The sequence below is a fragment of the Pelodiscus sinensis genome, chromosome 20 (assembly GCF_052426305.1).
Source record: "Pelodiscus sinensis isolate ZL-2025 chromosome 20, ASM5242630v1, whole genome shotgun sequence".
Lineage (NCBI taxonomy): Eukaryota > Metazoa > Chordata > Testudines > Trionychidae > Pelodiscus > Pelodiscus sinensis.
In genome coordinates this window covers 20,401,751-20,418,956 of record NC_143071.1, presented here as the reverse complement: position 1 = coordinate 20,418,956, position 17,206 = coordinate 20,401,751, and the positions used below count along the sequence as shown (strand labels likewise).

Genomic DNA, 17,206 nt, shown 5'->3' with positions numbered 1-17,206 from the left:
CCTCAGCCCCTGGCTGTGCTGTACAGGGTGAAACCTGGGTCCCAGAGAGAGGACTCTGCCTCTTCCCCCACCCCGGCACCGGAGCAGGTGGCATACTAATGTGAATCAAGCGGGGAGGGGGAGGGTTGTTTTTCTCCCTCTCGAGTGCCCTGCAGAAACCTGCTGCTTTAAACACGCCCCAGAAGCAGGCTGCAAAGCCGCCAGGGCTGGAGCCTACTAAATACAAACAAGCGGAAAAGGCAAATTGACACCCGCAGCCCATCGCCCCGTAAGCAGACTGGCCTGGCCCGTCCGACAGGTTCGGGGCTGGGAGAGGAGCGGGCTGACCCGACCGGCAGAGACCTGCAGGAGTCTCGCCAGTTAGGCGCGCCGCCCCTCGAGCCCTTCCTCCGCCCCTCGCCCGGGGACGCCAGCAAAGGGCCGGGCCTTGCACCTGTCGGTCCCGCAGCCCCAGGCAGGTGGGCGCGGAGCTGAGAGCCCAGCGCTACACTTCGGCCTCATCGCGCTACTCGGGCGCCCGCACCCCGGCAGCGGGGCAGGCTCAGCGGGGGGCGGAACGGCCACAGCCAGACACAGCCCCCCCCCCCCCAGCAAGCCAAGTTCTAACCCCGTCCTCTCCCCCACGGCCGCCAGCGCCGCCAGCCAAGGCCGGGGGGGCGCAGGGTGCCGGGAGGGACGCTCCCCAGTGCAGGTAAATTTACTTTGACTCAACTTTGTTCTGAGCCACGTTAAGCAGCGAGACCCAGGGGGCTCCCCCCAGCGCCGCCTGGGATCACTCGCACGCCGCGAGCCAGAGAACCGGGGTGGTGGGGGACTGACTTCCCCGGGCTCGCACCCACCTTCCTGCGTGGGGATCCGGGGCGCAGCCAGCTCCCTGATCTTCCCGGCCCAGGTCTCCGCCAGCCTCAGGTTTTCCTCCGGCTCCTGGGCCCCGCACACGCGGAAAGTCCTGGCCAGGCGCTGCCGGGAGGGCGAGGCGTCCCACCAGCCCCTCCAGAAGGGGTAGCAGAAGACGGAGAAGTAGGCGGCCGGCCCCTGCTGGGGCTCGCGGGCGGCGAAGGCGCAGCAGCCGATGCAGTCCGCCAGCGGCAGCACGGCGCCGGGGCTGGCCGGCGCGGAGCCCACGCGCTGCATGCGCAGCTCCCCGCGGCGCGTGAGGCTCAGGGCGTAGAGGCTCGTCTTGGGCGGGGGGCCCAGCAGGGCGAACACCCCGTGGAGCAAAACTTCGGGCGAGTCGCTGTGCAGGGAGCTCGCCGCGGCGCCCGGCTGCCCGCCCTCCATCGCTGGCTCATTTAGCGGCTGGTCCAGCGGCACCTGACGGGAGAGAGGCAGAGCTGCTGCCGCGGCCACTTGCGGGGCCCGAGTGGCTGCCGGAGAGCGAAACTCCGACACCGGGTGAATGGCTCGGGCGCCACGTGCCCTGCTCTCTGCTGACCCCACGTGGCTCCCCCTCTGTGAGTTCATTCATAAAGAACGGAAGAGCGATCCCGCGCTCAGGGCACGTTCTACGCAGCAGCATTGTTTGGAATAACTGACGTGTCTACAGGGCAAGCCTTTATTTTGGAATAACGACAAGCTGGAGGGCTTCTTACTCCCACTCATAGAATCATAGAACCATAGAGCTGGAAGAGACCTCAGAAGACCATCAAGTCCAGCCCCCTGCTCTAGGCAGGACCAATCCCAACTAAATCAACCAGCCAGGGCTTTGTCAAGCCGAGACTTAAACACCTCTAGGGATGGAGACTCCACTACTTCCCTAGGTAACCCATTCCAGTGCTTCACCACCCTCCTGGTGAAATAGTTGTTCCTAATATCCAACCTGGACCTCTCCCACCACAACTTGAGACTCATGGCAACCCACATTTCAGGAAGAGTAAGGAGGGTACATCTACACTGCAACACTATTTTGGGAGCCCTGAAATAGCTACCCCCCATCCAAGGAACTCATCCAAGGAAATAATTTTCGAAATAACAAGGGCACTATTTCACCATCCCTGTAAACCTCACTGCACGGGGGATACGGGATGGCTCGAAATAGCACTTTATTTCGAAATTTGGCACCGCGTAGATATGCCAAATTTCAAAAGAGCCTATTTCAAAATAAAATCAAACTAAGATATACAATTTGCATAGCACAAATTGCGTATCTTATTTCGATTTTAGAGTGCAGTGTAGACGAACGCTGGAGTACTTGGAGTGTTGTTCTTTCAGCTTCCTGCCATGTAGACAAGCCAAAAGCCCAGTTAAGCTATTTTGACTTCAGCTTTGAAATTGACGTAGCTGAAGTTGCATAGCTTAATTCGACTTTTACCCTGATGTGTAGACATACCCAAAGGGACTATCAACCATTTACCAGGTGAGGAGACTGATTCGCCACAGACTTTGGGGACAATGGCACAAACAGCCTCTTAAATGGCACCATGAGCTGCCTCTTAAAACAAGTGCAGAGAGGCATGACTGAGGGGGTTAATGGGCAGGGCTGGGTGTCAGCAGAGCTGAGCTGCTTTCCTGCTTCTGACTGCTGTGGTACCTGGTCAAGTTACTTCACTGCTGCATGCCTTGGTTTTCCTGTATGTAAAATGGGAGAATGTTATTTATTAATTTATTTGTGTTGCAGTCAGGGACCCTCTCTGTACTAGATGCTGTACAAAAAGACAGTCCTCACCCCAAAAGCTGCCTTTAATACCTGCCTTTCTCAAGTACTATGAGACAGTGTAAGGCCCTTGTTAAGCATGTGATGCCTGTTTGCAGGCACTGGAAGGGAAAACTGGTGGCAGACTTATACACAAGGCAGAAAAAGAAGATCTTGGATGGGCAAGGTGGTATTCTGAGTGGATCAAAGGGAATATTCATCCACAAAGCGATTAACAGGGGATCAAACAAAATGGGCCACCATGGCTGAAAACTTCCAAGAATGGAGTTGCCACAAGAAAAGATGAGACTCACCTTTCTATAGACAAAGAGCAACCAGATGTTTTAGGCTCTATTGCTTTTGTTGTACATTCAGGGGACTGGGAGTAAAGGCTGTGGGAGAGAACACAGTGTGAGTGTTTCTTCTACAGCAATCTGCATCAGATCACTCACAAAACAGCTGCAAATCTACATTTAAAATGCAACTCAGGGCAAGTCTACATTTAAAATGCTGCATTGGTAGTTATGTCCATGGAAGAAGCTCTCCTGCCAACACAGTGGTGTCAACACACCAAGGAGGGTTGGTGTAACTATGTCACTCAGGGGTGTGGGAGGGAAGGAGGAGCGTGAGGCCCCAGCCTCCCCAACCCCGGAGTATGGGAAGGGCGGATGCTCGGGGCAGGAACACTGTGCCCTCTACAATACCTATTGTAGGCGTTCTGGGGGCAGAGAATGAATGGGGTCAGGCTGATGGTTTGAGAAGGCAGTGCCTTCTCCTGCCTAGCATACCCGTCACGCCTGAGGAAATGGAGGACACACTGTCTGCTGTTGATAGCACTTGTTAACACCCTCCAGCAGAACATGTCTCCTATTCATCCCCGCAATAGAGCTGACAGGCCGACTGACAGAAGAGAAATAACAAGTAGTCCTGTGACACCTTAGGGTGCATCTACACAGCAGGGCTTAACTCAAAATAAGCTAGGCAAAATGTCAATTGCGTAGCTTATTTCAAAAGAGCTTATTTTGAAATTGGGAGCATTTTTACAGCACTTATTTTGAAATAGAGCACTCTTCCTCAGACGCCTCTTATTCCTCATACAACGAGGGTTACAGAAGTCAGAATAAGAAGTCCTCCAGCTTGACAGTATTTCAACATTATTTCAAAATAACAGCCTGCTGTGTAGACGCAGACTAAGTTATTTTGAATAACACTAGATGTTTTGAAATAAATGTTGCTGTGTAGACGTACCCTTAGAGACTAACAAAAATATGTAACATATATTATATATGGTATATGCAATATAGGTATGAAATATATACAGTATATGCAAGCTTTCACATGGGTAAAATGCACTTTCTTCAGGGGATAGAAATGGTGTCCTTGGCCTCTGTTTGTCAGAGGCTGGAGAAGGATGGCAGGAGATAAATTGCTTGATCATTGTCTTCGGTCCACCCTCTCTGGGGCACCTGATGCTGGCCACTGTTGGTAGACAGGATACTGGGCTAGATGGACCTTTGGTCTGACCCAGTACGGCCGTTGATATGTTCTTATGCATAGCTTATTTCGAAATAGTTTATTTCAAAATAGGGAGCATCTACACAGCACTTATTTCAAAATAGAGCACCCTTCCTCCCACTTCCCTTACTCCTCATACAATGAAAGTCTACCAGAGTCAGAATAAGAAGTCCTCCAGTTTGACAGTACTTCAACATTATTTTGAAATAGCTGCCTGCTGTGTAGATTTTGAAATAAGTTATTTTGAAATAATGTTGCTGTTTAGACCCAATGGTCTGGGACTCTGAGCCTGAGTTAACACAATTGTAGTGTAGATGCAAGGGGGTTTAAGCTCAAGGCTAGACTCAGGCAGTGCAGACTTACATTAAGGCTTTAAAATCTGCGAGATGGGTCCATCCCAGAGCTCAGGCTGCAGCCTGTTCCCAGAAATCTACACAGCAATGAAAAAGACCAGTGGCCTGAGCTGGTCGACACAGGCCAGCTGCTGCTATCTAGTTGATGTGTAAAGGTGTCCTAAGACTCCTAAACCCAATCTCATGGTTAATGAACTCACTGTCTCCCTTCACTCACACCCCGTCCCCAAGGCCCACATAGATTCCAAGGGCATTGTGTTTCTCAATACCTTTGCAGATGTGGACCTGAATCCATATGACAGATAGATTCCAGCTAGTCCTATGCCTGGAAACTTCGTTATGTGCTTAACATGAAACTACTCCAGTTTCATGGTGATCGCAATCTCTGGCTGCAGTTCCCACCAGTGAGGTTTTCTACCATTCCAGGCTACTCAATATTTACAGAGCCTCTGATTAGTTACTCTTGGGGAATTTGCCCCATGTTAAAATTGGAACAGCTTGTGCTGTTTTACATTCTGGTAGGAAAATGTGCTGGGAGGTAGCTGCATAAATATAAGAGAGATACTCTCAATTGTGGGACTGTGCTTTTAAAATAGCCTCCTTGGTGCCACCAGACAGGGTACCAGCAAACTCAATAAACAAATAAACCAAACCAAGGCTAGCTAAAGACAGGAAATCGCTCCTGCTGATTTTCTTCTATCTGATGCTTTGGTATGAAGGGATCTAGCCCAGCGATTAAGTGCAGACAACTGGGAATCATGGCAACAATTCTGTGTAGCATTATGCCCCTGATTTGGACTTGTCACTTAACCTACCCATCTGTTAAATAAGGGATAATGTTAATCTTTAAGGAGTGTTTTCAGGCTTAAGTGTTTGCAAAGCACTCTGAGATCCTCTGTAATGTCTAAGCCCCATAAGCCCTTGTGGAGCCCCCTGGCCACCCACCTATGGGGCTGAAGTATACAAAATCTACTAGCCTAGGTTGGGTTTTTTTGTTTGTTTTTGTTTCTCACTTGTGTGTGGCTCCTGACTGATTCTGGGTGTCAGTGCCCCCCAACCCAAAAAAGGTTCCATATTCCTGCTCTTCAGAAAGGAAACATCCAAAAAATTGAATATGCAGATATACAAATTTCTCCTCCTCCCTTAAAAATGACTAAACAGCTTTTTGCTTCCTCTCAGGAAATTCTCCAGGCCTCCTGGGAGGAAATGTTATAACCTTTATAACTATTTCCAGCAGGTGTTGCACTGTGATTGAAGGTGTTTACTTGGGGTTTGTTTTTTTCTCTTATTACTATTTTACATACATATTTCTGCAGCAATGGAATTCCCTGTTTCCTGTCTGTGCCAGTACTGTCACTAAATGTGACCAGCTCACAGTTAAGGCTCTATTGATTCACCTATTTGTGGTGTTCTGGCACCAGCTCCCTGTGTGGGGAAGGAAAGATGTTGTTAGTGACTTTACCACATACCCTAAACAACCAAGCTTCTGGATTGTTGAGCGCCGTATAAACTTCTGAGTGGCCAGATAGTGACCTGGTGAGATTTAATCAGATGCACTGTTGAGGTTGAACCATGATTCAAAATCCATCCTCTAGTCTGAGTGGCTTCTACCTAAAACAGCTAAAAAAGAGAGATTCTGGTCACCCAAAACATTTTGTAAATTCATGTGGAATTCAGCAAATTATTGTTGGGGGGAAAAAGGAGAGAAAAACTGAAAAAATCAAATATTTCATTTTGACATTTTTGAAACAAGATGTTTTGATATTTAGATCTGAAATGGCTTTTTGTTTTGAAACGCACATCCTTTTTTAATGTTAACTCAAAAGTGAAACCAAACATTTTGTTGCAGGTTAAATACAATGTTCTGTTGGATCTGAAACAATTTTTTCCTCCTTTTTCAGTTTCCTGAAAAATTCAGGAAACAAACCTTGCCTCTGGTTGACCTGAAGTGAGGTTGGGTTATTTGGGCAGCAAGCTGAAAATCAGTCATTCAGTCAATCAGCTCTGTTCTGACTGGGAATTGCTTTAGGAAAGGAGGAGGGGACAGTCTGATTAAAGCACAGGACTGGGGATCTGGGTTCTGCCATGTGACCATGAGCTGCCCTGTTCCTTACATTTCTTACCTGTAAAATGGGAATGATACCTTCCTTCCTCTAAGTAGGGCTTTAAAGTGATTCGCAAAGGGTTTTTTAAAACAAGCAGGTTGTACCCTGTTTTGCTGTTTTATAGGAGAGAAGCTGGGAGTCAGGCAGGCATGGGAGGGGTTGGCTGGGAAAGAGACAGGCGAAGAGGAAAAGGAAGTAGGATGCAGCAAATCAGTCAGCCAGTGGAGGAGAAAATGGCCAGGCAGAGGCAAGAGAAGAAAGGAGGCAGTTTGTGGCAGCCAGTCATCCCAGAGAGTAAAGGCTCAGCAACGCAAGAGAAACATCCTAATGGGCGTATAAACCTTCTACATTTTTATTTCTTAAGAGAGTTCTGTCCTGATAAGCTTTTAAAGTAATTTTTTTCTATCCAGATGAAAACTCTCAAAGAGAAGCTCTTCAACTTGTGCCCTACTTCCTAAATACAAAAATAATTCCATTGTAACATGAGGTTACTAGCTTGTCTCATGTGTGAGATCATGACATCTGGTTATAGATTGTGCAACGTATTTTTAATGTTGTGGGTATATTCATGTTGAATGGCTGTTGGTGGCTAGAGTCTTTTAAACCCATTCTTTTTTTCAGATTTGCATTACATTTGGTGTAAACTAGTGATACAATGTCATCTCAAGACCTTTCTACCTGCTTGTACCCACTTCTTTAAAAATGATCTTTGTTCGGTATTTCTGATATTTTGGGGGAAGGGGTCGCAAACATACAGTCTTCAGACATGAAAATCCAGTTCTGTTATTTAGAAACAGGCCTTTTCCAAGGTGATGCTAACTAGTGCTGATTTCCTGTGACCTTTGACTGGACCAAATTGCCTAGTTCAAAAGTAGACCTCACTACCTGGCTGGTCTGAAGGCGGAGGGAGGTGCTGCAAGGCACAGCAAGCAATGCTTGCAAACCGTGAGAGTCGAGGGTGAGGCTGAGAGGCCTTTGGGGTCAACAAGCACTCTATGGAAAGCTTAACATCACAGAACCCCTAGGGCTGATCACCTCTGGGACAGGAAGTCATGACATCCATGGATGGGCCATGCCAGCCTTTGACCAGTCTGCCTGCACCCAAAGATAGACAGCTAGTGTGATGGGCTGTGCCAGGTGCCAGCCACATTCCACATCAGCCATACCATCAAAGGCTTGTTCATCTGCACATCTACTAATGTGATATGTGCCACCATATGCCAGCAAGGCCTCTCTGCCAAGCCATGTACATTGGAAAACAGAATAAATGGACACAAATCAGACATCAAGAATGGTAACATACAAAAACCAGTGGGAGAACATTTTCACCTCCCTGGACACACCCAGACTCTCCCATGAACATTTTGGTCTGTAAGAGCTGTCCACACTTTGCTTCCCTGTGTTCAGCTAGGGTCTGTGTTGGAATGTCTCTGTGGCTGGGAGGGAAGGGTTAGCTAACACAGAGGAATGGAAATTGACAGAGGCAGCTTTGTAATTGGCTCAGAGGTTGTGGTACAGTGAGTGAACAATAATTAGGTTCCAGTATCAAAATACTTAACCAGGTCCAAATGACAGGTTTGACTGCCTGGGATAAACATATTTAATTGGGGGTTATTAACAAATGGGCAGCCACCTCCTTAAATTGTTTATTGGAATTCATAAGGGTTCTGCTCTACATAGGTTCTTATACTACACCCATCACTGTAGTGTCTGAGCGCCTGCCGGTCGTGCTTTCCGCATTGTCTGCCACAAGTTTATTCTCTATGTATTGTTCTGAATGGACAGGTCTTTGTATTGATTTAATTCCAACCCAGTGAGGCTGCTGACTTGTGGATTTGACCTTGTTTCATTAGCTCTGTTGCTTTAATCTTAGTTTAGTATTGTGAAGGGTATCTTAGTAGTGGGGAAATGCTCTCTTGAGTTTATTTTTGTTTAATATCTTTCATAAAACACATTTCTGTCACTAAGCGCCATAGGCTCTGGAGCCATGAGGAGTCAGGTGAGTACTTGCTAGTCAACCAAAAAGTCCAACCAGCCTCTCTCAGGGTATGTCTACACTACCCCGCTAGTTCGAACTAGCGGGGTAATGTATGCATACCGCACTTGCTAATGAAGCCCGGGATTTGAATTTCCCGGGCTTCATTAGCATAAGCGGGGAGCCGCCATTTTTAAATCCCCGCTGCTTCGAACCCCGTGTAGCGCGGCTACACGGGGCTCGAACCAGGTAGTTCGGACTAGGGTGCCTATTCCGAACTACCGGTACACCTCGTTTCACGAGGAGTACCGGTAGTTCGGAATAGGACCCTAGTCCGAACTACCTAGTTCGAGCCCCGTGTAGCCGCGCTACACGGGGTTCGAAGCAGCGGGGATTTAAAAATGGCGGCTCCCCGCTTATGCTAATGAAGCCCGGGAAATTCAAATCCCGGGCTTCATTAGCAAGTGCGGTATGCATACATTACCCTCCTAGTTCGAACAAGGAGGGTAGTGTAGACATACCCTCAGCTAGTCTTTGGCTTGCTCAACATGCAGCTCCTCCCACGCCCTCTTTCACCCCAGCAGGAAAGCAACAGCAGGATTCCCCATAGCAAGGCAAACCATCTAGGACACCTGTTCCTCACTGCTCTAGCCTGGGAGAGTGCACACAGCCCTGTTTACAGCATGCCACCTGGCCCAGGGACCAACAGCAACATCTTTATGGCCCATATAGGCCCAATCCTGCCAGGAGCTGAGTGCCATCAGGAAAGCTGCTCAGAGCTTTGCTGCAGGTTCTCGGCACCTTGCAGCCTTGGTGCATGACTCTCTGCTGCCTTGCACCTGTTTGGGATCAAGCATCCCTGTGCAAAATGCTACTCAGTGGTGGGAGGGAGCAAAAAATTCCATCCTTGTTTTGCTCTGGGGTGAATAGCAATGCACAGGCCCACTGGCTTCGCTGCTGTGGCTAACTAGAGAAGTGGAAGGAAATAAGCAATTAACTAATTCCTTCAGGAATGCAGCTCTTCCTGCAAGTAGGTGCATTCCTGGCAGAGACTCCTTATCAGCTCCTGCTTGCTCCCCTAACGCATGGCTCAGTAGTGGTTGTCCTGCTGGCATGGATGCGGGTCAGAGGAGCAGACTGCAAGTAGCAGCGAGTGGTCAGACCCTGGCTTCTCTCTTAGGGGCCTTATCACACGGTGTGGCAGCAGAGTGAACTTAGCGAATCTTGTCCACACCAGTGAGACAGCCCTTTTAAATGCAGATTGAGGTGGGGAGCTGGGGGAAAGCCAGGGTGCTGCCCAAGAAGAGCAAGAGTCTGCTGAAGTGCCTGAATCCTGCTGGAGTTTTCACTGCCACCACTACAGGTGACGGTGCTCTGTAGTTTCACTGTATGTCCTCTGTAAAGACTTATAGGAAGTAAGGGTGCAGGAATGGGGTGGGGGTGGTTGCCCTCTAATGGGATGGCCATGCAGAGGATAATGGTTTTACTATTTTTGGCTAAGGGAGCTCAGTCTCTTAGCTTAAGTGACAAGGATGGTGGTTTGGGAACAACAGGACTTAGCTCTTCCTAGCTCCTCCTGCAGTGCGTGCTCTATACAGCCATTGTGGCAGTACCTGGACTTGTTCCAGTGGTGTTTGCAAAGGGAAGATGCTATCTAAGGGAGGAAGTTTGCAAAGGCCAGGAATTATTTCCATCATAAGCTCTGTATAGATTTGTTCACTGGTAGCTTTCTGTGGGTGTGTCTGCACTGCACCTTAGGTCAAAATAGACTATGCAATTTGAGCTACACAAATTGCATAGCGTATTTTGATGTTATTTTGCAATAAATCGCTATTCTGAAATTACTCCTTGTGGAACGAGGTTCACAGGGACATCGGAATAGCGAGCCCAGTATATTTGGAAATAACAGGTGCACTCAAAAGATGAGGAATTGCTATTTGGGGATACCCAGTGTAAACCTAGCCCAAGTGCTTTACAGAGGAGGGAAGTGTCATTTCCATTTTGCAGATGGGAAAAAAGAGGCACAGGGGCGAAATGACTTGCCCAAAGTCATGCTGGAGGTCAGTGTTAGAGGTGGAACGTGACAGCTCCTCCCACCATTTGTCCCTCCCTCCATGTCTTCTGACTCCCCAGTCCAGTGGATTGGACGCTGACCACGTTACCCCTTAGGGACAAACTGACCCCCAGCAGGTGGATGTGTTCTCAGGCCTGGGAATCGAATTTGCAGGTCCCCTTGCTTAGGAGAATGCAGAGGGGCGTCTCTGGCTGAGAGGGCTTTGTATGGACGCTCCTCACTGCCTTGGCTCTTAACCCCTCAGTGCCCATGGAGCTCTGCCTACTCTATCGCAGCTCCTCTTGTGACTTAAGTCTCTCACTGCCCAGCTGGGTGCAAACTGCTGGACACTGCTGATGGTGCAACTGCAGACTTGAGCAGGGGGCAGGTTTGCTCTTGGGAAGGAAGTTGTGCATAGGGTCAGGGTCCCTCATGCAGGGTGCATCAGCTTAATAAAGGATTGTTTCTGCTGCCTCTGCTTTGGTCCGCAGACTGGGATCCCAAGCACCATGGTCATTTCATGCTCTGTAGGTCTGCCACGGCAAAGCCCAAACCATGTGACCATTGTCTTGATGAGCTGGTGGCTGGGGAGCACAGGGTTGGGCTGGAAACAGAAGCCAACTGCAGTTGTGGAAACTTTCCAGCAGAGATTCTGCTGCAGCAGGCAACACTGATTGGAGCCATTCCCAGGACTGGCCCCAAGACCAAGGTAAGCTCAACAGGCCTGAGTGCCCTTCGAGAGCCTGCAGGCTGGTAGCTATTCTGTCTGTTGGAACAGCTTAATCCAGTGGTCACCAACCAGTCGATCGGGATTGACTGTAGATCTTGGAGCCTCTGGCAGGTGATCCCATCTGGTTTGGCCAAGAGGTTATCAAGTGTTGGCACTTCAACTACCCCGCCCCCACTGCTGCGCCTCTCCTGCCCTTTGCCTTGGAATTGTCCCCTCAGGAGCCTCCTGCTTTCTGTGCAGAGCAGGGCAGGGGAGGCAGAGGAGGATGCTGATGTCAAGGCGCCCCCTCTCCCACCCTGTATCCAGTCTCCACAGAGCAGAGAGGGGGCACAACAGGACTTGGGAGGGAGTTTGCTGGCTGCTTTTGGGAGTGATCCAGGGCCAGGGCGGGAGTGAGCCTGCCTTAGGGTATGTCTACACTTGCCCCCTAGTTCGGACTAGGGAAGCAGATGAAGCATACTGAAGTTGCAAATCAAGCATGGGATTTAAATATCCCGCGCTTGGTTAGCATAATCGCGGCCGGTCGCCATTTTAAAATGCTGTTCACCCGATTTAACTCGCCACGTGTAGACGCAATAGTCTGATTTAAAACCCTTCCCTCGAATTAACTGTTACTCCTCCTGCCCCTGCTGTGCTGTGTGACCTTGGGCAAGTCACTTCACTGCTCCATCTTTGGTTCTTCCATCTAACCAACAAGGGATGTCAGTTCCCTGGGGCGGTGTCACTATGATGAAAAGTGTAATTGTGCTACCCATAGACAATATATAAAATAACAAACCCATTTTGAATGTTTATAGGAGCTGGCAGGGGACAAAGGGCAAGTCCAAAGGGGTTGGAATGGGCGTGCCCCAATCGGATATAGTCCTTGGAGGCTGCATTTCTCTGGTTCCCTACTGCTGCAGCCAGGTTCTGCAGTAGCAGTTGTAAATCCCAGCCTGATTTAAGCAAGTCCCAGACACACCCTGCCTAGCAGATTGATATAGCTGAATTCACTGTGGCTTTAACATCCTTTGGAGCAGTGTTTCTTAACCTTTTTTTTTTTTTATAAAGTACTCCTTTAAAAATTATAAGTACCCCCAGTACCTACAGTTTTCAGACACACACGTTTTTCTTCTACCATTGCAAAACATTTATTTAAAACAACTTAATCATAGCCGGGCAGGCGATGAAATTTTTGGGTGTAAAAAGTACAAAAATAATAAAACACTGTAAAACTTGAAACAAAAATTAAATTTTCTCCAAATTTCAGTTGTGCTGATGTACCCCTCCCCCCCATACTTCTCTCAAGTACTCCTAAGGGTACTGGTACCACTGTTTGAGAAACACTGCTCTGAAGCATGAAGCCCAGAACAGGGCAGCAGGAGTACTGTGCTATAGAAAGCTGAGCTTGTTCTTCCTGGTTAATGAGTAACTCAGGAATCTTTATGGGGTCACTGCCAAGCCCTGGAAATACTGGGACTCAGCATTCCAAAGCCAAGGGACCTCCTGTTGGTGTTTTGTCTTTGGTAACCGGCCTGCAGTGACCTCCCACGCTGTCATCCACTCATAGGAGCCTGCTTGTTAGCCTCTGTGGTGCACCCCACAGGTCAAATGGATGAATAAACCTTGTCGTTAGAGGCCAGAGGTGCTGTTCCCAAAAGACATTTTTCTTATGAAAAATAGAAACTTTCAGTAGAGAGGCTGCATGTCATTTTCCTTTAACTGTTTCTCTTTTATGATACAAATCAAGAGCTGAACTGTACGTATGGCTCAGGGCTGAGGGTATGTCTACACTTGCACCCTCTTTCGAGAGAGGGATGCAAATGAAGACATTCAAAATTGCAAATGAAGCCGGGATTTAAATATCCTGCACTTCATTTGCATAATTGCGTTATGGTGCTATTTCAAAATAGTGTTATTTTGAAATAACAGATGCTGTTAAGACGTGGTTATTTCGAGATAAAACCCTTCTCTCGAAATAACCCTTATTCCTCATACAATGAGGTTTACCAGTTATTTTGAGAGAAGGGTTTTATCTCGAAATAACCCCGTTTTTTTCTCGAAATAGCTCTATTCCGCAATAGCGCCATAACACGATTATGTAAATGAAGCACGGGAAATTCAAATCCGCGCTTCATTTGCAATCTCGGGTGTCTGCATTTGCATTCCTCTCTCAGAAGAAGAATGAAGTGTAGACATACCTTCAAAGAGCAGGGAACTCCAGCCACACAACGCACCTGGCTTTCCCAGGGTTTGTAGATTACCATCATACGCATTGTACAGCCCAATTCTTGGGAACCTGAATACTTCTGGCAGGGCTTCCCATGGAACCATATTGGGCAAAGCAAGGCTCCCTACCGCACTTTTAATGCAGAGGAAGAGTGACTCCAGGTGACTCCCAGCCTGGGTGCTGGTGTGGGTGGGTTAGTGTGAGGGAGCAGGGATTAGGGAGCGGAAGGTGCTGGGTGTAAGTGACGCCATTCTCTTTGGTTTCACATGGGTCCTTTGCATATGTGATTTCAGGGTCAAATGGCAAACTGAGCAATGTTCAGTCACACACACTGAGTCTGGGCTGTGTGCAGAACAACCTATAATGCAGGCCAAGCTTGTTCAAAGCATGACCTGGATCTGCCCAAAGGAGTGAGAAGGAGTGGTGAAACCAGCCTGATTCAATAAGAGATTCCAGACCCAAGGATCTGGATCAGGTTTCTGCCCTCTCCACCAGGAGAAGCACTAAAGGACCAGCAGCATCCAGGCAGGATTTGGCACACTGAAAAGTATTAAAAGGTGTGGGGTTATAGTTGGCAAGATTCTTGGCAAGATTCAATGTTATTTGAAATTTAATAAATAATTTTTCCCCCGCCATGAACTCCTCAATATTCTAAGAATCCCCAAACTCTCCCAATCAGAATGTGTCTGCTTGCTAAATAATTCCACCCCAAGCCAGTCAGTGAGCCAGAACTTAGATAAGATTTGTTCAAAGCCCTTAAACCCAATCTCCCCTCCTAATCTTGCCTGTCTGATAACAAAATAATGCACTCTTGTGAATCTGTGCTGCTTTCCATCCTGATGGTGCTGAGAGGAGGTCTTGTCTGCATTGCACAAGGCAGGGAATTTGGAGATTAAATAACCCATAAGAAAACAGAATCACTTCCTGAGTTGTCCACAGAGGTAAAACTTGAATGTTCCAATTTCAAAGGGTGCATCTATACAGCAGGGCTTAACTCGAAGGGTAGGTCTACACTGCCACCCTAGTTTGAACTAGGGTGGCTAATGTAGGCATTCGAAATTGCAAATGAAGCCCAGGATTTAAATATCCCGGGCTTTATTTGCATGTTCCCGGGCGCCTCCATTTTTAAATGCCTGGTAGTTCGAACTGCCTGCCCATAGCTACTGCCTGCCCATGGCAATGAGGAGTAACAGTAGTTCGAATTAGGAGCTTTAATTTGAACTACCTAGCCTGTACCGCATGTAGCCACGGGCAGGCAGTTCGAGCTACTGGGCATTTAAAAATGGTGGCTCCTGGGAACATGCCAATAAAGCCTGGGATATTTAAATCCCGGCTTCATTTGCAATTTTGAATGCCTACGTTAGCCACCCTAGTTCGAACTAGGGTGGCAGTGTAGACATACCCAAAATAAGCTATGCAAATTGAGCTATGTCAATTGTGTAACTATTTCAAAATAGCTTATTTTGAAATTGGGAGCATCTACACAGCACTTATTTCGACATAAAGCATTCTTCCTCCAACTTCCCTTACTCCTGTAACAATGAGCGTTACAGGAGTTGGAGTAAGAAGTCCTACAGCTTGACAGTATTTCAATATTATTTCGAAATAACTGCCTGCTGTGTAGAGGCGGACTAAGTTATTTCGAAATAATGTTGCTGTATAGATGTACCCAAAGAGAGAAATAGAGCGGATGCCTTTGCAGATTTGTGTGTGTCTTCGTTATTTAATCTCCAAGTTCCCTGCCTCTCCCATGCAGCAGTTACAGGGCAGCCATTCTACTACCAACAGCTTCCTTCATTTAACTGATTTGGTGGCTCCCAACTGATTCCCTCAGATTAGCCACCTTCACCTCCCACAGCACCTACCTCGAACAGCCCATCTCACAGAGGCTGCCAGTAGGCAAGATGGCACTGACATCTCCATCAGACCGCTGGCATTGCTATTACCTATGCAGACATCACCAGCGGGTTTTATCTTTTGGACCACCTGGATGAATTTATCCAAATGCCATGATTAGAGGACGTCAGTGATTCGGCCAGGGGTTAGGGGTCTATCACAGGAGTTGGTGGGGTGAAGTTCTGGGACCTGCAACATGCAGGAGGTCAGATGATCACAGTGGTCCCTTCTGACCTTAAAGTCTATGAGTCGGAGACCATGCTTGCTCAGACAAAAGGCTGAGGCCGAGGGCCTGCTGGCTTAGTGGCTGGGAACCCTGGTCTTTCCCATGCTCTTGCAGATGGGGAACTTGTTCAGCCCCCTTGCTCAGTAACACCACTGGGAAGTTTAGCCTAGTCCCTGAAGAGCAGGGCTACCCCACTACGGGCAGGCAGACAGAAAGAGGAAGAACAAGTGTCCAGCCTAGCAAAGGCTGGGGGAACTATACGAGTCCTCTAAGGCTTAGAGGCCTCTTCACTCATGGTTCATTGGCACAAGGGTATGTGCAGGAACTACATGTGCTTAGAACCTCTTCATTCTAAATTGACATTTGAAATGATCTTAGAGAAAAGCTCCAGCTGGTGCCTAGCAGAGTAAGAGTTGTGTTCATTTGTAACCAGAAAAATAAAGAGATCCATGTGGATGGACAGACATATCTACTATATATTTGAGAGAGTTTGTCTGTCTGTGTGTCTGACTGTATGTCTCGCTGTCTACCTTTGTGCCTGTCTGTTTGTTCAAGAATTCTTCCAAAATGGTAAGAGCCGAGACCACCAAAATTGATATGCAGCTTCCTCTTAACTTAAAGTAAGCTCAGGGTTTGGTTGTGCCAGGAACATGGGATGTGCCTGGAATGGGATGGCTTCTTATAAAACCAAACAGAAAAGAGACAGACTCACCAGGCAGGTGAAAGTGGCTGGCTGAGGGCCTCAGCCACAAGCCTCTCACTTCCCAAGTGCCCTTTAAGAAAGGTGGAGGGGGCTGAAGCTGCCCTCTCCCCGATTTGATTGGAAACATTGCTGGCTGTTCCCCTTGGGCAGGGAGTGAGGGGGCAGTGCATAGTTTGCTGCATTCCTCACTCTGGCAGGGGACACATGGAGCAGACAAACCTGGATCTGCCCACCAGAGGACATGCACCCCTCCCTTGGCTGTGCCTGCTGGAGCTGCAGCAGCCATGGAGAGGTACGTCTCACATGGACTGGAGATGCTTCAGTGAGAGAGGGCTGGGGTATTCCTCTCTCCCTGAGGCAAGCCTGCCAACTGAACCCCTCATCCCTAGGTCTGCCTCAGAGCAATGATTTAAATGAAGTATGAACATTTTCATTTTATTTTCCAAAAACCATAAATTAATTGACATGAGGACCTGAGCAACGCTGGGTAAATTTTCTAGTTTAAAATAAGATACAAATGTGAACCCATCTTAACCTACTCGTAAATAATGTGCTGGTGTGGGTGGATTTTGTTTCCACAGAAGTTAAAAGGCTAAACAATTTGGATACAATGGGGAAAGAAATTTGCTCTTGACCAAGAATCAAAGGGCCCGATAGTGCAATCTTTACTTAAGAGCAGTGTTTCTTAAACTTTATAAAACCGAGGAACACCAAACAATATTTTTTTTTATGGAGGAACACCAAGGATTTTTTGTTGTGCAAAAAAAACAAAAAAAACAAAAAAACAACTGCCCCTTTAAGGGTGGCCA

The 17,206-nt window shown here is 47.9% G+C and overlaps 1 protein-coding gene across 3 annotated transcripts in view; it reads right to left on the bottom strand.

Annotated features, from left to right (window-relative positions):
- Positions 1–17,206, bottom strand: part of SPHK1 (sphingosine kinase 1) — a 60,052-nt gene that overhangs the window by 23,182 nt on the left and 19,664 nt on the right. The window contains exons 2-5 of one of the 3 annotated variants that reach the window (XM_075903610.2): positions 5,970–6,120; positions 2,947–3,024; positions 2,531–2,568; positions 840–1,314 (exon numbers count right to left, since the gene is read on the bottom strand). In XM_075903610.2, coding sequence (XP_075759725.2) covers positions 840–1,281 — 442 coding nt within the window. In that variant the 5' untranslated portion in view covers positions 1,282–1,314; positions 2,531–2,568; positions 2,947–3,024; positions 5,970–6,120. Of the gene's footprint in view, positions 1–839; positions 1,424–2,530; positions 2,569–2,946; positions 3,025–5,969; positions 6,121–17,206 lie in introns of those variants that run through there. The other 2 variants (XM_075903611.2, XM_075903612.2) reach the window with 2 other exon arrangements.